This window comes from Arachis ipaensis, chromosome B5 (assembly GCF_059453495.1).
Source record: "Arachis ipaensis isolate K30076 ecotype BB chromosome B5, ASM5945349v1, whole genome shotgun sequence".
NCBI classification, from domain to species: domain Eukaryota; kingdom Viridiplantae; phylum Streptophyta; class Magnoliopsida; order Fabales; family Fabaceae; genus Arachis; species Arachis ipaensis.
In genome coordinates, this window is record NC_142440.1 from 53,132,980 (window position 1) to 53,156,581 (window position 23,602).

At 38.4% G+C, this 23,602-nt stretch overlaps 1 protein-coding gene and 1 non-coding gene across 2 annotated transcripts; both read left to right on the forward strand.

Moving 5' to 3' along the window:
* Nucleotides 1–10,493: 10,493 nt before the first annotated feature.
* Nucleotides 10,494–11,246, forward strand: LOC148564199 (uncharacterized). Its single transcript, XM_088487011.1, has one exon. The coding sequence runs from the start codon at nt 10,494–10,496 to the stop codon at nt 11,244–11,246; it is 753 nt and encodes a 250-aa protein (XP_088343137.1).
* Nucleotides 11,247–17,050: 5,804 nt separating this feature from the next.
* On the forward strand, nt 17,051–17,158 carry LOC148564200 (small nucleolar RNA R71). The gene has a single exon (XR_015884587.1). It is a non-coding gene; the product is annotated as a small nucleolar RNA R71 (small nucleolar RNA).
* The last annotated feature ends 6,444 nt before the right edge of the window (nt 17,159–23,602 follow it).

Consider the following 23,602-nt stretch of genomic DNA (forward strand, 5'->3'; position numbering starts at 1 on the left):
ATCACCTCATTTGGAGCTTTGTAGCTCGAGTTATTCTTGTTGAAGTGTGAAGAGGTCAGGGTTGCAAATCCTCTTTGCTCCTCTTTGAGTTTGTTTCCAACTCTTTTGCCACCTTGGGAGTGTGCTTCCTCTATTAGTGATTTTATTGCTTCTTTTTCTATTATTTCCTACAAAATTCATTAAATCAAAAGTTCAAATCAATATACTACTTAAGCACTAAAACACTTCCAAATTTAAGCATTAAACATTAATTTCTTGTATGAAAAAGCATAGAAAACACAACATGATGCTCATGCATCAAGTGTATGACAGGTAGAAGAGGAGAAGCATCAGCTTCTTTTGACAGTGAACCAGAAAGGACTTTCTTTAGACCACTAAGGAGGGAAGCAAGAGGTAAAGAAATTGTTGGAGAGGAAGAAGATCTAGACGTTACTATAGAGGAAGAAGTTCATAATCATGCTGGAGAAGGTGTTGGTAACCATGTTGGGCAGGAGAGAAGAGTTCTAGGCTCTTACATCTAACCACATTCTTGAGAATATGCGATATTGTGAAATCTAATGGTGTTCATCCTGACACCTACAGATTGCTTTTGTTTTCCTTTTCTCTCAGGGATAAAGCATTGATGACTGCGCATCATGTCATATTTTTCTATGCTTTTTCATATAAAAATTTAATTCATTTTGCTTAATTTTTTAGTCTTTTTGTGCTTAAGTTGTATATTGCTTTGATTTCTTTGAATTGTTTAACATCTTAGAAAATGGTGGAAAAAGAAGCAAAAAGCACAAAAGAAGCAAAGGAAGCTAGCGTGCCACTTGGTGCTCTAGGCGTGGCACACCAAGCTTGTGAACTTAACTCTCATCAATGGGCGTGCCACTTGGAGCTTTAGGCGTGGCATGCCAGGCCAATGAAACAGAGAAGGGTTGCTTAACACAACACAATGGGCATGCCACTTGGAGCTCTGGGCGTGGCAAGACAAGCTTTTGAAGCCAATTCTCATCAATGGGTGTGCCACTTGATGCTTTGGGCGTGGCACGCCAGGCCAACATTCCAGCAAAAAAGGTTGAAGAGTTTTACATGGGCGTGCCACTTGGTGCTCTGGGCGTGGCATGCTAAGTTTGTAAAGCCAACATCTCAAAGAGGGCGTGCCACTTAGTGTTTTGTCCGTAGCACGCCTGGCTTAAGTTCCATAGGAGTGATTTTGAGGCCCACTATGGGCGTGGCACGCTGGAGCATATGCCAGCCTGACCTCCTTCCATTTAAATGAAGATATCTTGAGGTACATAACTCTAAATGAGGTGATTTTAGTACCATTTGAAAGTAGACATCTAGCTCTTTTCAACCATATATAACTTTTTATAATGGACATGGGAATTGAGGAAGATATTGACCCAGAAAACACAAGGAGTAAAACACGTCCCTGTAGAGTTACCAGCCTGACCTCTTTATCTTCAAAGGAACATAACTTGCGTTGTAGAGGTCTAAATGTGATTTTGGTGGCGTTAGAAAGCTGACATAAATGGCTTTCCAACGATATATAACACTCTATATTGGTCGTTAAATTAGAAGGTGACAAAGACCATTTTCTTCAACGTTGCAAACCTGGGCGTGGCACGCCAGCTTGAGGGCGTGGCACACCAACTCCTTTCCTAAAATGGGCGTGGCACGCCAGGTCTTAGGTGTGGCACACCAGTTCTAATGGCCAGAGAGGAAGATTTTGTGTATCATTGATGGTGTGGCACGCCAAAGAGTGGGCGTGGCATGCCAGTTTCACAACACAAGGAGCGTGGCATGGCAGAATGGGCATGGCACACCGGGGTGTTTGACAGACTGACCTCTCCACCTTCAGATGGGCATAACTTGAGCTACAGAGGTCCAAATGAGTTGATTCTAGTGGCGTTAGAAAGCTGACATCCAGGGCTTTCTAACAATATATAATAATTTGTAGTGGACATTCAATTTAAGGCCCAAACAACTCCATCTATTCAGCATGCAATGTGGGTCATACTCCAATGTGAAAATACTATTGGGCATGGCACTTGAAATTACACGCCCACTTCTTCCTGCATCCCCTAACCTTCAACCAAGCCCACTCCAACTCTCATTCAAGCCACAATTATCAAACAATCAAGGCCACAAGAAGCATCTAGAATAGTTTATTTTCATTTCATTGTAATTTGCTTTTAATTTCATTTAAGTTTGTAATTTAGGAGAGCCTATATAAAGGCCTTAGTTTCATAAAATTAGGGAGGCTGAGCTATCATCTAAAATTCTAGACACTCCACTGAGAGTGGGCCTTCGGACTCCCTCTTCTCACCTACGCTTCTCTCTTCTTCCGCTTTCTTACTTGTAAATATTTTAGTTATGAATTACTAACTCTTTCCATTGGGAAAGAGAGCTCTATTGCTATTTGGTCGATTGATTATTTTTATTCTTCTTCTTCTCTTCATCTCTCTTTGATTTACTAGAAGGGATTTCGTTCTTCATATTAGCATTCAATTATCTTGGAAAAGAGATTGAATGTATGTGGGTTTTATGTGAACCTTGGAAGAGGAATCACAAAACCATGCTTAAAATCCTTTCTCACACTTGATTAAATTTGGGTTTTGGGTTGGATATTATGACATTTAATCTGCCCACTACTTGGATTTAGGAAAGTGTGTGGTATAATCAGGAACCATTCTTCATCTCTTCTCATGAGCAATTTGACCAAGGAATTGGCTATTGATCAAGATTTGAGAGATTGAGTCACTAAGGAATTGGGGCTTAATCAATCATGATTGCCAAGAGGTCAATGAGTTGCATGATTGAAGATGAGATAAAATCAATTAATTCAGAGAATGCAATAACTCTGATGACAAGTCATCTTATGCTAGTTTTATAAGTATTTTTCACTTGTTGCATTAGGTTTTATGCACTTTCTTGCACAATAAGTAAGTGATTTGGAGTGGATTTTCATGATTATGTTAAGTCAATCAACCATCATTTATTTGACACCCAATCATAGGGTTTATGCTAGAATTATTTGATTTTATGAATGATTTAGAAACCTTGTGAATTTGGTGATACTTTGACATGTTTGTTTGGTTGCTTGCAGATGAAGAAAGGAGGGCAAGGCACCAAGGGGAACAAGGAAGGAAGGCCAGCGCTCAACCAAGGAAGCGCTCAACCAAAGGAGCGCTCAACCAAGGAAGCGCTCAACAAAGGCCAACATTCACAAGGAGCGCTCAAAGAAGTAAGTGCTACGCCCACAAGTGTGAGCATTTTCGGGTACTAACCTAATGGAAGCTGGGCGCGCATTAAACCAAGGGAGGCACACATCAAAGGCTGACGCTCAAAGAAGTGAGCACTACGCTCACAAGTGTGAGCATTCTCGTGCCTTAGAAGCAAGGAAAGCAAGGCCAAAGCAAGGAGCGCTCAAAGAAGTGAGCGCTACGCTCACAAGTGTGAGCATTCTCGTGGCTCTCACCAAGGAAATAAAGGAAGCGCAGCACTCACAAGAGGGAACACCAAGGATCGAAGAGGGGGCACACATTGAAGCATCAAAGAGTAGCGCTCAAAATTTGAGCGCAGCGCTCACTTAGTGAACGCTAGGAGAGCTAAGCCCACGAAGGAAGCATGCTTGGCCAAAGAAAAATGAACGCTACGCTCTCAATATCCAACGGAGCGCTCCACTGGAGCAGGCCTAAAACCCAAAATTCAATCGTTTGCCATCTTGGATCCATTTCTTCACAAGTCAAAAGGCCCACTCCAAAGCTTTGAAGACCAAAATAGAAAGTGTATAAATAGGAGTTAATTCAATTTGTGAAGGACCTTTTGCTCATTTTTTTAGTTTTACTTTTAGCTCATTTTTAGTTTTCACTTTTAAATTTTCATTGAGGATTTGGGAATTCGGATCTAGTTTTCTTTCTGCATTTTCTTTCTTCTGCAACTTTTACTTTTTGTTCTTGGAATTGGAATTGAGATTGAAGAGCTCCATTGATTCTATATCTAAGAATCATCTTTCACCCTTCTTCTCAATTATTTTAAGAATTGGATCTGAGTTTAGTTTTCTATTTTCATTTTCTTCTTCTACAACTTCTACTTTTGGGTTTCTGAATTGAGATATAAGAATTCCATTGAATCTGGATCTGAGAATCATCTTTGCTTTTCTTTAATATAGTTTTTGGAATTGGAGAATTGGATCTAAGTTTTATTTACTGTTTTCTTTTTTATTTCTTATGCAATTACTTTTCTGCTTGATCAAGAGAGCAGTTGAGATCTAGATCTGCTTTCTAATCTCATTTCTCTTATTCGATCTTTACTTTCTCTTTACGAATTTCATAATTGAATCAAGTCTTCTTGCTGTTGTTTCTTCAAGCAATTTTCCTTTCTGTTTTGCTACTGAATTGAATCCCTTCATCTAATAGCTTTCTGATTTGCTTCAATTTACATTTTCTTGTTGAATTCTGAATCTTAGCACCCAAATCCCTTTTACTCTTCAAGAAATTTACATTTCTGAGCAATTTAGATTCAGCAATTTATATTTCTTGCACTTTAAGTTACTACAATTTACTTTTCTTGCAATTTAAGTTTCAGCTCTTTTACTTTCTTGCACTTTAAGTTACTTGCAATTTACCTCTTCTGCACTTTATTCTTCTACTCAATTTACCTTCTGCACCTTTATTTAATTGCAATTTAGCTTCTGTCAATCAAAATTACTCAATTCATCAAATATTCGCTTAACTAAATTCATCACCTAACTAAAATTGCTCAATCCATCAATCCCTATGGGATCGACCTCACTCTTGTGAGTAATTACTACTTGATGCGACCCGGTACACTTGCCGGTGAGTTTGTGTGGAATCATTTTTCCACCCATCAATCTCTTTTCATTGGTACTTAAGTTCCAAAGGAGTGATTTTGAGCCCACTATGGGCGTGGCATGCCAAGCATTGGCGTGGCACGCCGGGGCATATGCCATCCTGACCTCCTCCAATTTAAATGAAGATATCTTGAGGTATTCTAATGCCATTAGAAATTAGACATCTAGAGCTTTTCAACCATATATAACACTTTATAATAGGCACGAGAATTGAGGACGATATTGACCCCAAAAACACAAGGAGCAAAACACGTCCCTGCAGAGTTACTAGCCTGACCTCTTTATCTTCAAAAGAACATAACTTGAGTTGTAGAGGTCCAAAAGATGTGATTTTGGTGGCGATGGAAAACTGACATAAATAGCATTCCAACGATATATAACATACCATAATGGACATTAAATTTGAAGATGAAAAAGACCATTTTCTTTAGTGTTGCAAACCTGGGCGTGGCACGCCAGCTCGAGGGCGTGGCACGCCAACTCCTTTCCTAAAATGGGCGTGGCACGGCAGGTCTTGGGTGTGGCATGCCAGTTCTAATGGCTAGAGAGGAAGATTTTGTGCATCATTGAATGCGTGGCACGCTAAAGAGTGGGTGTGGCACGCCAGTTTCACAACAAGGGGCGTGGCATGCTGATGAATGGAAAATTGGTTGGTATAGAATTTCACAAATGAAATCTCATTGCAAGTATAGTTTTTTAACCAACAAATAATCGTCTCATGCAAAAATTTAGTTGTCGCAAAAACTATTTCATGGTACATTTTGTGTGTAATTAAGAAGATTTTATCAACATTCTATCACACTTATCCATATAAAATGCATGGTTTTGTTTTTCCTTCCTAGTTTCGCTTGATGGTTGAAAACATGCTTTTTAGGCCCTAAATAGGCTATATTTTTATCTCTCTCTATTATCATTCGATTCCAGGATCTAATTGTTGAGTGATTTCAGAGCTTATAGGGGCAAGAATGGTTTAGAAGAGGGAAAGGAAGCATGCTTAAGTGGAAGGAGCATAAAAATAGAGCTTTGGAGCATTGGCACCGACGCGCATGCGCGGCCGACGCGCACGCGTGGGAGCTAGATCTTGGACGGGCGCGTGAAAAGGGATGCATATGCATGGCTGGCCAGAATTCTCATCCATGCGTACGCACGCTTGACCTCTTTAATGAAAACGTGCCTGGCGATTTCAGAGAAGCTCCTGGCCCAATTCTGAGTGGAATTCTGGCAGGAAAAGATTAAAAGAAGCAAGGATTAAAGGAGAACACATCTTTTACACACTTTGAGTTAGTTTTGGGTAGTTACATGTTTTTAGAGAGAGAAACTCCAACTTCTCTCTAGGTTTTTGGCTTTCTCAATTCCAATTGCACTTGGATTCTTTGGTGAGATCTGAATTTGATTCAATTTCACATTGTTCTAGTTGTAGGTCTTTCTCTTCTACTCTTAATTTAGTGTTTTTGTTACTCTAGTATTGTAGATCTTGGATCTAGACCTTGTTACTTTGATTTCTATTAATACATTGAGGAATTTTATTTTCGTTGTTGTTAATTTTTTTATTGTTGTTAATTGTTTGCAATAGATAGCTTTAATTCAACTCCTTTCCCCAATTTCATGATGTCTTCCATTATTGCTCACCAAATGCTTGATAAAATGTCAACTATAGTTATGGAGTAGTTCTTCACTCATGGCTTAGGGGTTGGGTAATTGAAGACACTTGAATTATCAAGGTCCTTTGTTGATTGACAATTGGAAATTGCTAATTGATTTGAATGACACTAACTCTAGTCTCTCTTTAGGATTAGACTAGGACTTGTGGACTCAAATTGATTATCTTCACTTGACTTCCCTTCATAGTTAGAGGTTAACTAAGTGGAGCAATGACCAATTGATATCACAATTAATGGAGATAATAATGATACAACTTCAAATTCTCAACCCTAGCCAAGGCTTTTATATTGATTGATTGTCATTTACTCTTGCTTGATTTCAAATTCTTGTGTCCCTTAGTTTCATTGTTATTTGTTCATTACTTTTATGCAAGCTTGTTTACATTTCTTGTATTCAACCTCAAACATCAAGAGATTCCTAGCCAATGATGTGCACCTTAGGGTAACTCCTAGGGATAATGACTCGAGACTAATACTCTCGGTTATTAATTTGAATTGTGGACACACATTTTCTTTGTTTGATGCATTATAGTTTGTTGGTTTAGACTATACACACGATATAATTCCATTGGAGAATTCTATACCGATAAAATATAGCTCATCAAAATGGTGCCGTTGCCGGGGAGTTGCATATGTGTGCCATGTTGTTGGTTAGTGTAAATATGTTGATATATGAATACTTGCATTTTTCATTGATTGATTGCTAGTTTGATTGTTAGTAGGATTAATCTTTGTTAGTGCATTTTCTTGTCATGAGCTCTATGCCTCTTTCATTGAATGACAGGTTCACTACCGGATCCGAGCTTAGCCAATTTTGATCCCGAAATTGAGAGAACCTTATTCCATATTAGGCAAGCTCGGAGAAGGTTAGCCTTCGGAGGTGGTGAAAGGGTTCCTACCAATTCACCAACCTTATCTGAGGTTGAATCGGAATCGTCATTCGAAGAAGGAACCATATACTCTTCCATCGATACTACTAATACCTCTTCTATTGATCTAGGTATCGAGACTATGGCCGCTCTAAGGAGGGTCACTCTCAAGGAAGCCGGTGCTCCGGACTTTGTTCTTCAGCCACTTCAAGTGCGTCATCCGGAGTTAAATGCTAATTTTGAACTCAAGACCGCCTTGATTAATCTTCTACCCAAGTTACATGGACTTTTAGGTGTATGCTCAACAACTAGGCGGGAGGGTTCCGATGAGGTTGCTCTTTGGTTTTTTGCCTTCCCATTCTCACTTGAGGGAAGAGCCAAAGAGTGGTTTTACACTTTGCCCGATGAGATTGTTGATGATTGGAATTTGCTTAGAAGGGAGTTCTTAGATAAATTCTTTCCTCCGGAAGTGACCGATCAATTGAGGAAAGAAATTTCACGCATTATCCAAGGTGAAATGGAAACTCTATACGAGTATTGGGAAAGGTTACAGAGACTTCTTGACTCATGCCCCCTCCATATGATTGACACTCTAGTGTTGATTAGCTATTTTTCCCAATGGTTCCTTGACAAAGTATAGAACGGCAGAAGAGGCATGGCAATTGATCACCGAATTGGCCGAGTCCACCCAATACGCTAGACAAAGAAACAACCATCCAAGAGCTACAAATGAAGTTTCTACTAGTGGTGAGATCGCCGCCCTTACCCAAACCTTGGGAGAAATGACAAATATTCTCAGGCAACTTCAACTTAACCAACAACAATCTCCACCTCCTCAACCACAACAAAGTCAACAATTCGTCCCCCAAAGAGTGTTCAGAATTTGCTCTTGCTACACCCATTACACCGATGAATGCCTAAACCTCTAAGAAGATAATACCTTGGTGGCAACTAATTCCTACTACAATCGCCCAAACCAAGGTTATCACCAACAAGGTGGCAACTATAGTCAAGGGCGTAATTTGAATCTAGGGTGGCAAGATAGCTCCAACCAAGGATGGAGGGATGATGAGGGAAAAATGATTCCACCCAAACTCACCGGCAAGTGTACCGGGTCGCATCAAGTAGTAATAACTCACAAGTGTGAGGTCGATCCCACAGGGATTGATGGATTGAGCAACTTTAGTATGATGATGAATTTAGTTAAGTGAATATTTGATGATTTGAGTGAAACTTGATTAACAGAATTAAAATTGCATGGAAATAAAAGGGAGAAGGTAAATTGACAAAATCTTAAAGTGCAGAGGAAGTAAATTATAGAAACTTAAAGTGCAAGAAAGTAAAAGAGTTGAAACTTAAATTGCAAGAAAGGTAAATAACTGAAACTTAAAGTGTAAGGTATTAAAATTTGCTGAATCTAAATTGACAAGAAACTTAAATTGAATTAAGAATAAAGGGATTTGGGTATTGGGATTCAAATTGAACTAGAAAATAGAAGTGCAGTGGATTAAAGAAGTATGAGATGAAGAGAAATTGCAGAAGAACTAAAATAGAAATGAAAAATTACAGAAGAATCAAAACAGCAAGAAAGCTTAGCTCAATTATGAAATCCTAAAAGAGAAATTTAACAATTGCAGGAGTGTAACAAGAACAGCAAGCAAATCTATATCTCAATTACTCTCTTGACCAAAAAGTAAAGAAGAAATTACAGAAGAAATAAAATGAAAACAGAACAGAAGATTGAGATCCAATTTCCAATTCTTAGAACTATAAAAAGGAAAAGTAAAAGATGATTCTCAGATGAAGAATTTCAATGGAGTTCTTCAATCTCAGTTCAAAACACAAAACAGAAAATAAAAGTTGCAAAAGAAAAGAAATATGAACACAGAAAACAAACTTAGATCTGATCCCAATTCCCCTAAATTCTAAAATTCTAGAAAGGAAAAATAAAAAAATGCTCCAAGGTAATCAGAAAAAGGTCCTTCTCAAATCAAACTTGCTCCTATTTATACATTTTCTATTTCCATCATTAAGCACTGGGAGTGGGCTTTTTGGTTTGGCCTTGAATGAAAGTGGATCAGGGATGCATGCTTCTAGTGGAGTGCTCCGTTTAAACAATGATCGCAGCATTCATTCTATAGGCGTGCTCCTCTCGTGCCATATTTCCTCAACTAGCGCTCCCTTAGTGAGCGCTGCGCTCCTTTACTGAGCGCTATGCTCACTTGTTTGAGTACTGCACCATTTGGTGCGTGCCTTCCCTTCATTAGCGCTGCCTTAGTGAGTACTACGCTTTAATTTTGAGCGCTGCTTAGTGCGTAGGATGGCCCAAGCTTGCCTCCCAACTTAAAAATCTTCGAAAAAGGTGACAAAGTGAGCGCCACGCTCACTTTGGAAGTGAACGCTAGCCTTGTTTGCTAGTGAGCGTGGTGTTCTTCTTCTTAACGCAACGCTTCCCTGATTGCTTCCCCTTTCTCTTTATTTTTTCACCTACAAGCAACCAAACAAGCAATCAAAATCTCACCAAAATTATAAGATCTTTGCATCATTCATAAAATCAATTAATTCTAGCATAAACCTTATGATTTTGTGTAAAATAAATGATGTTTGATTGATTTAAAATAATCATGAAAATCCACTCCAATCACTTACTTATTGTGCAAGAAAGTGCATAAAACCTAATGAAACAAGTGAAAAATGCTTGTAAAACTAGCATAAGATGACTTGTCATCAAGGGACAACTCCAACCAAGGATGAAGAGATAACTCCAACCAAGGATGGAGGGACAATTATAATCAAGGAGGAAGGGACAATAGTGGGAACCAAAGATGGAACAACAACAACAACCAACAAAACCGCTACCAACAAAATCCACCATACCCAAACCAAAACCAAGGAAGAGCCTACCAAACTTACCAACCACCTCATCAAAGGCAAGCACCTCCACCCAACCAACCACAAGCCCCGCAAATCACTTATCCTTCTCCTTCTTCCAACCAAGATGAGACATTCTACTCCATCCTCCAAGGACAAAAGGAACATCAAGCAACACTTGCCTCAAGCCTTACCGGTCTTACTTCTACACTCCAAGCCCTTGTTACTCGCATGGAATCAACCTCTACCTCTACCACTCAAGCCTCAAGCTCTAGTGACTTACCCTCTCAACCTCTAGCCAACCCCAAGGGTGGTATTAATGCCATCACCTTGAGGTCTGGCACCAAATTACAAGAGAAGAGTCATGAAGAGCCAAGTCCAATAGAGGTCACTCAAGATGAGGTTGTGGTTGAGATAGAAGAAGTCAAAGAGAAGGATGAAGCCCAAGAGGTAGTGGAAGAAGTGATTACTCAACCAAGGGGTGGAATGCCTAAGGATCGGGATGTCTTTCAAGAAGCTACTCCAATCCCATTTCCTACACTGGCAAGGAAGAACAAGAAGCAAGTTGAGTTAGACCCCAAAATGGTGGACATATTCAATAAAGTTGAAGTAACCATTCCTCTCTTTGATGCTATCCGCCAAGTGCCTAAATCTGCACAGTTTCTAAAAGACTTATGTATGCACAAGGAGAAAATTCATGAATTAGAAACTATACCATTGGGAAGCTCAATTTCCACTTTAATGGATGGTGTGCCGAAAAAGTGTGGTGACCCCGGCCCTTGCCTAGAAACTAGCACCATAGACAGAGTCCAATTTGTTGATTATATGTGCGATCTTAGCACTTGTGTGAGTATTATGCCCCTGTCCGTATATGAGGTCTTAAAGCTTCCACCGTTGAAATGGTCGGCCGCCCAGTTTATTTTGGCGGACAAAAGCGTAATTTTCGTGGTTGGTATAGCGGATGATTGGTGTGGGAAATCGTGATTCACACTTTTCACAACTCCGCACAACTAACCAGCAAGTGCACTGGGTCGTCCAAGTAATACCTTATGTGAGTAAGGGTCGATCCCACGGAGACTGTCGGCTTGAAGCAAGCTATGGATATCTTCTAAATCTCAATCAGGCGGATTCAAATGGTTATGAAGTTTTGATAATTAAAAGATAAATAAAACATAAAATAAAATAAAGTTACTTATGTAATTCATTGGTGGGAATTTCAGATAAGCGTCTGGAGATGCTTTGTTGCTTCTCAACCTCTGCTTTCCTATTGCCTTCTTCCAACCATGCGTGCTCCCTTCCATGGCAAGCTGTATGATCCTCTCGGATGAAAAATATCAGGTACGATCTCTGCACGGCTAATCAATTGTCGGATTTCTCATCTTGGATGAAAAATACCATGTACAGCTACCACACGGCTAATCATCTGTCGGTTCCCACTAGCGTCGAAATAGGACCCTTATCCTTTTGCACACTATCACTGCGCCCAACATTCACAGGTTTGAAGCTCGTCACAGTCATCCCTTCCCAGATCCTACTCGAAATACCACAGACAAGGTTTAGACTTTTCGGATCCCAGGAATGCTGCCAATTGGTTCTAGCCTATACCACGAAGATACTAATCTCACGGACTTGGTCCGTGTATTAGATACCCAAGAGATACGCACTCAAGCTGTCGCCCAACGACTACGTTGAGCTCAGATAGAATGGAAGTGGTTGTCAGGCACGCGTTCATAGAATTGAGAATAATGATGAGTGTCATGGATCATATCATTCTCCAGATTGATGTATGAGTGAGTATCTTAGAATAGAATCAAGCGTGATTGAATAGAAAACAGTAGTAATTGCATTAATTCATGAAGAACAGCAGAGCTCCACACCTTAATTTATGGGGTGTAGAAACTCCACCGTAGAAAATACATAAGTGAAAAAGGTCTAGGCATGGCCACGATGCCAGCCTCCCAAAGAGGTTCGAAGATGATCAAAAGATCAAAAGTGATCCCAAAGATATAAAATAAATCTCTAAAAGTAGTTTTTATACTAAACTTGTAACCTAGGTTTACAGAAAATGAGTAACTAAGTGCAGATAGTGCAGAAATCCACTTCTGGGGCCCACTTAGTGTGTGCTTGGGCTGAGCACTGAAGCTTTCACGGGCATAGGCTGTTCTTGGAGTTAAACGCCAGCTTGGGTGCCAGTTTGGGCGTTTAACTCCAATTCTGGTGCCAGTTCTGGCGTTTTATGCCAGAAAGTTTTTGGCTGGATTTTAGCGCCAGTGTGGGCCATCAAATCTCAGGCAAAGTATGAACTATTATATATTGATGGAAAGCCCAAGATGTCTACTTTCCAACGCAATTGAGAGCGCGCCAATTGGACTTCTGTAGCTCCAGAAAAGACACTTCAAGTTCAGGAGGGTCAGAATTCAAAGCATCTGTAGTCCTTTTTCAGCCTCTGAATCAGATTTTTGCTCAGGTCCCTCAATTTTAGCCAAAAAATACCTGAAATTACAAAAAAAAAACACAAACTTATAGTAATATCCAGAAATGTGATTTTTGAATAAAAACTAATAAAAATATAATAAAAATAATTAAATCATACTAAAAACTATGTAAAAACAATGCCAAAAAGGGTCTAAATTATCCGCTCATCATAACACCAAACTTAAATTGTTGCTTGTCCCCAAGCAACTAAAAACAAAATAAGATAAAAAGAAGAGAAAATACAATAAATTCCAAATTTATCAATGAAGATTAGTCTTGATTAGATGAGCGGGGCTAGTAGCCTTTTGCTTCTGACCAGTTTTGGCATCTCACTTTATCCTTTGAATCGAAGTTCAGAATGATTGGCATCTATAGGAACTCAGAATTTAGATAGTGTTATTGATTCTCCTATTTTAGTATGTTGATTCTTGAACACAGCTAGTTTATGAGTCTTGGCCGTGACCCTAAGCATTTTGTTTTCCAATATTACCACCGGATACATAAATGCCACAGACATATAACTGGGTGAACCTTTTCAGATTGTGACTCAGCTTTGCTAGAGTCCCCAGTTAGAGGTGCCCAGAGCTCTTAAGCATACTCTTTTTGCTTTGGACCACGACTTTAACCGCTCAGTCTCAAGCTTTTCACTTGACACCTTCACGCCACAAGTACATGGTTAGGGACAGCTTGGTTTAGCCGCTTAGGCCAGGATTTTATTCCTTTGGCCCCTCCTATCCATTAATGCTCAAAGCCTTGGATCCTTTTTACCCTTGCCTTTTGGTTTAAAGGGTTATTGGCTTTTTCTGCTTGCTTTTTCTTTTTTTTTCTTTTTCTTTATTTTTTTCACCATTTTTTCTACAAGCTTTTCACTGCTTTTTCTTGCTTCAAGAATCAATTTTATGATTTTTCAGATTATCAATAACATTTCTCCTTTTTAATTATTCTTTCAAGAGCCAGAAATTTTAACATTTATAAACAACAATATAAAAAATATGCACTGGTCAAGCATTCATTCAGAAAACAAAAAGTATTGCCATCACATCAAAATAATTAAGCTAATTTCAAGATAAATTTCAAAACCCGTGTACTTCTTTTTCTTTTTCACGAAAAATTTTTCATTTAAGAAAGGTGAAGGATTCATAGGACATTCATAGCTTTAAGACATAGACACTAAACATTAATGATCATGTAATAAAGACATAAACATAGATAAAACATATAGCATAGAATTTGAAAACCCAAAAAATAAGAACAAGGAAATTAAAGAACGGGTCCACCTTAGTGATGGCGGCTAGTTCTTCCTCTTGAAGATCTTATGGAGTGCTTGAGCTCCTCAATATCTCTTCCTTGCCTTTGTTGCTCCTCTCTCATAGCCTTTTGGTCCTCTCTGATTTCATGGAGAATGAAGGAGTGCTCTTGGTGCTCCATTCTTAGTTGTTCCATGTTGGAACTCAAATCTCCTAAAGAGTTGTTGAGTTGCTCCCAATAGTTTTGTGGAGGAAAATGCATCCCTTGAGACATTTCATGAATTTTTTTATGAGGAATTTCCTCATGCTCTTGTTGAGGTCCATGAGTGGGCTCTCTTGTTTGCTCTATACTCTTCTTAGTGATGGGATTTTGAGATGAATCTCTCCATCTCCCATGACTCGGAGGTGGAAGCAATTGCCTTCCCTTTCATCTTTCTACAGGTTTCTCCGGCCATAAGTGCCATTAATGGTTATGGAAAAACAAAAAGCAAAGCTTTTTCCTACACCAAACTTAAAAGGCTTGCTCGTCCTCGAGCAAAAGAAGAAAGAAATGAAGAGAAGAAGAAGAAATGGAGGAGAGGAGTAGATTCGGCCAAGGGGGTTTAATTGTGTAAGATGTGTGAAATTGAAGGTGGTAAGGAGGGGTATCTATAGGGTAAGAGAGAGAGGGAAGTCGTGTATGAAGGGTTGTGTTTGGGAGGGAAATGGTTTGAATTTGAATGGTGAGGTAGGTGGGGTTTTATGATGGATGGATGTGAGTGGTGAAGAGATTATGGGGAAGAGGGTAGGATTTGATAGGTAAATGGTATTTGGGAAAGAGGTGTTGATGGGATTGGTCAAGGGTATTTGGGGAAGAGTGTTATGGAAATGTGTAAAGAGGAGAGAAGAAGAAGTGGGGTAGGTGGGGATCCTGTGGGGTCCACAGATCCTGAGGTGTTAAGGAATTCTGCTCTCTGCACCATTCTGGGATGCAAACACCCTCTGTGTGCCAATTCTGGCGTTTAACGCCAGCTCTGCTACCTTTTTCTGGCGTTAAACGCCAGTCTGCGCCCCTTTCTAGCATTTAACGCCAGCCAGACACCCTTTTCTAGCGTTAAATGCCACTCTGTCTGCCATTTCTAGCATTTAATGCCAGTCAGATGCCAGACACCTCTTTCTGGCGTTTAACGCCCAGAATGCTGCCAGAATGGGTGTTAAACGCCCATTCTGCTATCCTTAATGGCGTTTAAACGCCAGTAAGCCTGTCCTCCAAGGTGTGCTGTTTTTTATGTTGTTTTTGATTCTGCTTTAATTCTACAGTTGTTTTTATGACTTCACATGATCATCTACCTAAAGAAAACATAAAATAGCAATGGAAAATAAATAAATATAATGAAATAACATTGGGTCGCCTCCCAATAAGCGCTTCTTTAATGTCAATAGCTTGACAGTGAGCTCTTAGAGAGCTTCACAGAGACTCAGAGCTTAATGGTGGCCTCCCAACACCAAACTTAGAAGTTGAGTGTGGGGGCTCTGTTTGACTCTGTATTGAGAGAAGCTTTTCATGCTTCCTCTCCATGGTTACAAAAGAAGATCCTTGAGCCTTAAACACAATGTAGTCCTCATTCAGTTGCAGGACTAACTCTCCTTTGTCCACATCAATCACAGCTTTTGCTGTGGCTAGGAAGGGTCTACCAAGGATAATGGATTCATCCTCTTCCTTCCCAGTGTCTAGGATTATGAAATCAGTAGGGATGTGCAAGCCTTCAACCTTCACTAAGACATCATCTACAACTCTATAAGCCTGTTTCCTTGATTTGTCTGCCAATTCTAATGAGAATTTAGTAGCTTGTACCTTAAAGATCCCTAGTTTCTCCATTACAGAAAGTGGCATGAGGTTTATACTTGACCCCAAGTCACACAGAGCCTTCTTAAAGGTCATGGTGCCTATGGTACAAGGTATTAAGAACTTTCTGGGATCCGATTTCTTCTGAGGTAATTTCTGTTGAACCAAGGCATCCAGTTCATTGATGAGCAATGGAGGTTCATCCTCCCAAGTCTTATTATCAAATAACTTGGCATTCAGCTTCATGATTGCTCATAGATACTGAGCAACTTGCTCTTCAATAATATCTTCATCCTCTTCAGATGAAGAATACTCATCAGAGCTCATGAATGGCAACAGTAAGTTCAGTAGAATCTCTATGGTCTCTATATGAGTCTCAGATTCCTTTAGTTCCTTAATAGGGAACTCCTTAGTGGTCAGTGGACGTCCATGGAGGTCTTCCTCACTGGAAATCACTGCCTCTTCCCCCTCTACAGGTTCGGCCATGTTGGACATATTGATGGCCTTGCATTCTCTCTTTGGATTCTCTTCTGTATTGCTTGGGATAGTACTAGGAGGGAGTTCAGTAACCCTTTTACTCAGCTGACCCACTTGTACCTCCAAATTTATTATGGAGGACCTTGTTTCAGTCATGAAACTGAGAGTGGTCTTAGATAGATCAAAGACTATGGTTGCAAAGTCAGAGAGGCTCTGCTTAGAATTCTCTGTCTGTTGCTCAGAGGATGATGGAAAAGGCTTGCTATTGCCAAACCTATTTCTCCCACCATTATTATTATTGAATCTTTGATTAGGCTTCTGTTGATCCTTAGGATGATTCCTCCATGAAGGATTATAGGTGTTTCCATAGGATTCTCCCATGTAATTCACTCTTCCATTCTAGGATTCTCATGGTCATAAGCTTCTCCTTCAGGGGAGGCTTCTTTAGTACTGCCTGATGCAACTTGCATTTTAGTCAGACTTTGAGAAATCATATTGACTTGCTGAGCTAATATTTTGTTCTGAGCCAATATGGCATTCATAGAATCAATCTCAAGAACTCTTTTCTTCTAAGTTGTCCAATTATTCACAGGATTTCTTTCAGAAGTGTACATGAACTGGTTATTTGCAACCATTTCAATGAGTTCCTAGGCTTCGGCAGGCATCTTCTTCAGATGAAGAGATCCACCAGCAGAGTGGTCCAATGACATCTCGGACAATTCAGACAAACCATCATAGAATATACATAGGATGCTCCATTCTGAAAGCATGTCAGAGGGACACCTTCTGATCAATTACTTGTATCTTTCCCAAGCTTCATAAAAGGATTCACCTTCCTTCTGTCTGAAGGTTTGGACTTCCACTCTAAGCTTGCTCAACTTTTGAGGTGAAAAGAATTTGGCCAAGAAAGCATTGACCAACTTTTCCCAAGAGTTCAGGCTTTCTTTAGGTTGTGAGTCCAACCATTTCCTAGCTCTGTCTCTTACAGCAAAGGGGAAAAGCATAAGTCTATATACCTCAGGATTAACCCCATTGGTCTTAACAGTGTCACAGATTTGCAAGAATTCAGCTAAGAAATGATGAGGATCTTCCAATGGAAGTCCATGAAACTTGCAATTCTGCTGCATTAGAGAAACTAATTGAGGCTTAAGCTCAAAGTTGTTTGCTCCAATTGCAGGAATTGAGATGCTTCTTCCATAGAAGTTAGAAGTTGGTGCAGTAAAGTAACCAATCACCTTCCTTGCATCTCCACCATTATTGTTATTTTCGGCTGCCATAACTTTTTCTTTTTCAAAAATTTCTATTAGGTCCTCTCCAGAGTGTTGTGCTTTAGCTTCTCTTAGCTTCCTCTTTAGAGTTCTTTCAGGTTCAGGATCAGCTTCAACAAGAAAGTTCTTATCCCTGTTCCTGCTCATATGAAAAAAAAAGAGAATAGAGAAGAAGAGGAATTCTCTATGTCACAGTATAGAGATTTCTTTATGTGAGTAGAAGAATAGAAGAATGAGGTAGAGATAGAATGAGAAGAATTTGAACACAGAGAGAGGGAGAGGGTTCGAATTATGAGAAGAAGAGAAGTGTTAGTAAATAAATAAAATAAATAGAAAGAGATGAGAGAGAGAATAATTTTGAATTTTAAAAAGAGGGAGAAGGAAAATAATTTTATTTTTATTTAACTAATTAAGTTAGAATTCGAAAATTAAGAAAAATAAAATAGAATTAGAATTTAAAACAATTAGTTAATTAAAAAGAAGTTTGAAAAAAATGGTTAGTGATTTTTGAAATTAATGAGAGAGAGAAGTAGTTAGGTGGTTTTGAAAACTTTTTAAAATTAAAACAAACAAAAAGTCAAGAAGTTAATTGAAAAAGACTTGAAAATAAATTTTAAAAAGATAAGAAGTTAGAAAAAAGATTTTGAAATTAAATTTTGAAAAAGATATGATTGAAGTTTATTTTGAAAAAGATTTGAAAAGGAAATTAAAAAGATTTGATTTTTGAAATTAAAATTAATTACTTGACTAACAAGAAACTAAAAGATATGATTCTAGAATTTAAAGATTGAACCTTTCTTAAAAGGCAAGTAGCAACTTGAAATTTTGAATCAAAACATTAAATGTTAGCAAAAATTTTGAAAATATGAAATAAAAATAAGAAAAATATTTTGAAAATTAATTTTGGAGAATTTTCGAAAAACATGAAATAAAAATGAAAAAGATTTGATTTTGAAAAGATTTGAAAAGATAGAATTTTTAAATTGAAATTTTGACTTGACTAACAAGAAACAACTAAATTTTAAAAATTTTTTACCAAATCAAACCAAAATTTCAAAATTTATTGGTAAATAAGAGAAAGATATTATTTTTTATTTTTTTTTTTGAATTAATGATAAGGAGAGAGAAAAACAACAAAATGACATATGACATAAAAATTTAAGATCAAAGCAAATAATGCATGCAAGAACACTTTGAATGTCAAGATGAACACCAAGAACACTTTGAAGATCATGATGAACATCAAGAACATGTTTTTGAAAATTTTTTAGAAAAGAAAAATATGCAAGACACCAAACTTAAAAACTTTTAAACTTTAGACACTAATAATTCAAAAATGTATATGAAAAACAAGAAAATTTAAATATCAAACAAGGAAAATCATCAAGAACAACTTGAAGATCAATGAAGAACACAATGCATATATTTTCGAAAATTTTTGGTTTTTATGATTTTATTAATTTTTTTTTTTTGTAATTTTTCGAAAATAATTTTGGAAAAAGAAAATAAAGGGATACAAAATTTTTAATAAGAATTCCAGGATTCATGCAATGTTAGTCTAAAGTTTCGGTCCAAAAGAATTAGACATGGCCAAATGGCCAGCCAAGCTTCAACATACAAATACAGACATGTCCTTTCTACAATGGAAAGTAGAAACCTCGATCCAAAAAGATTAAACATGGTTTAATAGCCAGCCAGGCTTCAACATATCTCAAGAAGCTCTAGAATTCATTCTTAAAAATTCTAAAGAACACATTTTTTTTGAATTTTTCGAAAACTAAAATTTTTTGTATTTTTTTTTTGAAAATAAAAATAAAAAGCTTAAACATAAAATAAAATTACCTAATCTAAGCAACAAGATGAACCATCAGTTGTCCAAACTCGAACAATCCCCGGCAACGGTGCCAAAAACTTGGTGTGGGAAATTGTGATACACACTTTCCACAACTCCGCACAACTAACCAGCAAGTGCACTGGGTCGTCCAAGTAATACCTTACGTGAGTAAGGGTCGATCCCACGGAGACTATCAGCTTGAAGCAAGCTATGGTTATCTTGTAAATCTCAGTCAGGCGGATTCAAATGGTTATGAGCTTTTGATAATTAAAAGATAAATAAAACATAAAATAAAATAAAGTTACTTATGTAATTCATTGGTGGGAATTTCAGATAAGCGTCTGGAGATGCTTTGTTGCTTCTGAACCTCTGCTTTCCTATTGCCTTCTTCCAACCATGCGTGCTCCCTTCCATGGCAAGCTGTATGATCCTCTCGGATGAAAAATACCAGGTACGATCTGTGCACGGCTAATCAACTGTCGGATTTCTCGTCTCGGATGAAAAATACCATGTACAGCTACCACATGGCTAATCATCTGTCGGTTCCCACTAGCGTCGGAATAGGACCATTGTCCTTTTGCACACTGTCCCTGCACCCAACATTCGCAAGTTTGAAGCTCGTCATAGTCATCCCTTTCCAGATCCTACTCAGAATACCACAGACAAGGTTTAGACTTTCCGGATCCCAGGAATGCTGCCAATTAGTTCTAGCCTATACCACGAAGATACTAATCTCACGGGCTCGGTCCGTGTATTAGTTACCCAAGAGATACGCACTCAAGCTGTCACCCAAGATGATCAAAAGATCAAAAGTGATCCCAAAGATATAAAATAAATCTCTAAAAGTAGTTTTTATACTAAACTAGTAACCTAGGTTTACAGAAAATGAGTAACTAAGTGCAGATAGTGCAGAAATCCACTTCCGGGGCCCACTTGGTGTGTGCTTTGGTTGTGCATTGAAGCTTTCATGTGCATTGGTTGTTCTTGGTGTTAAACGCCAGCTTGGGTGCCAGTTTGGGCGTTTAACTCCAATTTTGGTGCCAGTTCTGGCATTTTACGCCAGAAAGTTTTAGGCTGGCATTTAGTGCCACTTTGGGCCATCAAATCACGGGCAAAGTATGGACTATTATATATTGATGGAAAGTCAAAGATTTCTGCTTTCCAACTCAATTGATAGCGTGCCAATTGGGCTTCTATAGCTCCAGAAAATCCACTTTGAATTAACTTAATTTCACAAGTCCTAGCCATTTAGGATATGTTGTGTGAGTTTCATATACCATTTTGTTCACTAAGTCTACCTACACATCAATCAATGTCCATGCATTATCCAATTTCACAATTGCTTGATTTTTGCTTGAATACTTTCATGCTTCTTCACTACCTGTTTGGTTGTCTTAACCTACAAGTCTTTTAAAGTATCCCAAGCACACTAGAATGAGTGAAGTGCATGTTCTCTTTTGTGTAATCGTGAGATCACTTTTATACTACCGTGTGTGTGTGTTCTAAACTGCTCGCAATTTTAGAACCCACACACCTATTTTTCATTAATGTCACACTAATTCACTTACTCCATTCTAGTGGTTCTTACCTCATTATAACAATTCACACTTCCTTGCTTTTGTATGTTTTCATCTTACAGTGTTTATTTTGTTTTTCATGATTGGTGCACCATAAGCAAAAATGGAAGCGGAAGGAAGAACACGCAGCACCGGTTAACCCGCCAGCTAAAGGTGGCAACTCGGAAAGTCGCCGTACCCCCTTGCTCATTTTTAGTGCACCGAGGACGGTGCAAACTTTTAAGTGTGGGGAGGTCGTCCGACCATTCAGCGTTTTTGAGTGACATGTTTCTAATCCCAACACTTTTGCATTTCATTTTTAGGTCTTTTAGGATTTTTGGTTGCATTGCATTTGTATATATTAAGCTTAGTCAACATCATGATATTTTCCAAGGATTTTATCTATAGGGCACCACTATTGATTGAAAAAAAATAATTTTTTTTAGAACTTGCTTGAATTATATACTTTGTGGATCATGTTTTGAGCTAAGAACACAAGCATGTGAGATTTAAGCCTAATTGTGTGGTTACATCATACATAACCACTTACTTTCATTCTTGTGTGCATTATTCTCTTCCTATGATTGTAATCTTTGATTTGTTTGATTCTTTATGTCCATTACATTGTGTATACATGCATTTATATGATTGAGGCCATTGTTCAAATAGCTCACTTACCCAAATAGCCTACCTTTTATCTTCCATTGTTAGCCAAGTGAAAAGTAATAAATGTCCTTTCCTTAATTTGGATCTTTGATTAGCTTAGGCTAGTGAGAGTGTTTATCATTTGATTTTGGGAGAGTTGATGCCAGGGCATCTTGGCCAGTTTCACTGATCTTTTCTTTACTGTTTTTAGGTTAGTTTCATGCATTTCTTTAGGAAATAAGCTAGTTTTGGGTAGATATTCACCTATGCCTTGATTCAAGCATACATTGTGCATTTTACATAATTTCATGAGGATTTTACATAAGTTTAGTGACAATTATTATGTTGCATTACTCATGACCTGGACTAGAGCTTTGATGCACTTTATTGCTTGATTTCAGGACCAAAAGGAAGCAAGAAAAGGGGAGGTAACTTGCAAGGTTAATGAGAAAAGTGATTGCCAATAACACTCTCAAAAAGCCATCAATGCCCACGTTAGAGAGTCACGTTAACTAAGTTAACGTGAACTCTAACGTGGAGAAGAAAAGTTAAGCCAACGTTAGTGACACTTAACATTGTCACTAACGTTGGCAATTACTCATAAGTGGCCACGTTAGAAGCCACGTTAACCTAGTTAACGTGGCCTCTAACGTTAAGGGGGGAAGAGAAGCCAACGTTAGTGACACTCAACATTGTCACTAACGTTGGCCTATGATGCAAAGTACCACGTTAACTCCCACGTTAACTTGGTTAACGTGGGAACTAACGTAAGGGATGAAGAGTTGTCGACAACGTTAGTGACACTCAACATTGTCACTAACGTTGAAGCAACCACACAACCCCCAAGAGTCACGTTAACTTCCACGTTAACTTGGTTAACGTGGAAGCTAACGATAAGGAATGAAGGATGAACCAACGTTAGTGACACTCAACATTGTCACTAACGTTGGGATGGCTAAAGATGGCCACATTAGAAGCCACGTTAACCTAGTTAACATGGACTCTAACGTGAGACCTAGGGGCACATTGGAACGTTAGTGACAATGTTGAATGTCACTAACGTTCTCGAAAGATGGCAAGGGCTACGTTAGAAGCCACGTTAACCTAGTTAACGTGGGCTTTAACGTGAAGCAAGAAGGGGCACACTGGAACGTTAGTGATAATGTTGAGTGTCACTAACGTTCTCGAAGGTTCACAAGGCAACGTTAAAAGCCACGTTAACCGAGTTAACGTGGGTTTTAACATTCTCGAAGGTTTTAACGTGGATATTTTTGCGGAAAAATGAATTTCTCCAAAACACCCAGATCTAACCGGCAAGTGCACCGGGTCGCATCAAGTAATAATAACTCACGGGAGTGAGGTCGATCCCACAGGGATTGAAGGATTGAGCAATTTTAGTTTAGTGGTTGATTTAGTCAAGCGAATCAAAATTTGGTTGAGTGAATTGTGATTTGCAGAAATTAAATTGCATGGGAAGTAAAGGGAATGGGTAAATTGCTTGAAATTAAAGAGAACTGAAATTTAAAGTGCTGAATCTTAAAGAACAAGAAATTAAATGGCAGAAACTTAGAACGCAAGAAATGTAAATTGTAGAATCTTAAAGTGCAAGAAATGTAAATGGCTTAAATTGTAAAGGGAATTGGGAATTGGATTTGCAGAAATTAAACAAGGGAAAGTAAAATTGCAACAAGCAGAAGAGTAGAAGATGACTTAGATTGAATCGGAACTAAAACAGAAAGGTAAATGAGCTTGAAAGCAGTAAACAGAGAAAGTAAAATGAGAATTCAGATCTCAGGACTCAAGAGACTAGATAACCAAGTCTAGATCTCAATGCCTTCCTAGATCCAACAAGAGTAATTGCAAAGGAAATGTAAATTGCAGAGAAAGTAGATGAGAGAGCAAGTAACAGAAACTGAAATTCAATTAAGCAGAAAGTTAAACAAGATCCCAAGGTGAGATTGAAACAGAAGTTCTTCAATTCTCCACCCAAGATCCGAAGCAAGAAAATTAAAG

What these genes read in the sequence shown, in the direction of transcription:
- LOC148564199 (XM_088487011.1), top strand. Translation starts at nt 10,494, where the DNA reads ATGGAATCAACCTCTACCTCTACCACTCAAGCCTCAAGCTCTAGTGAC.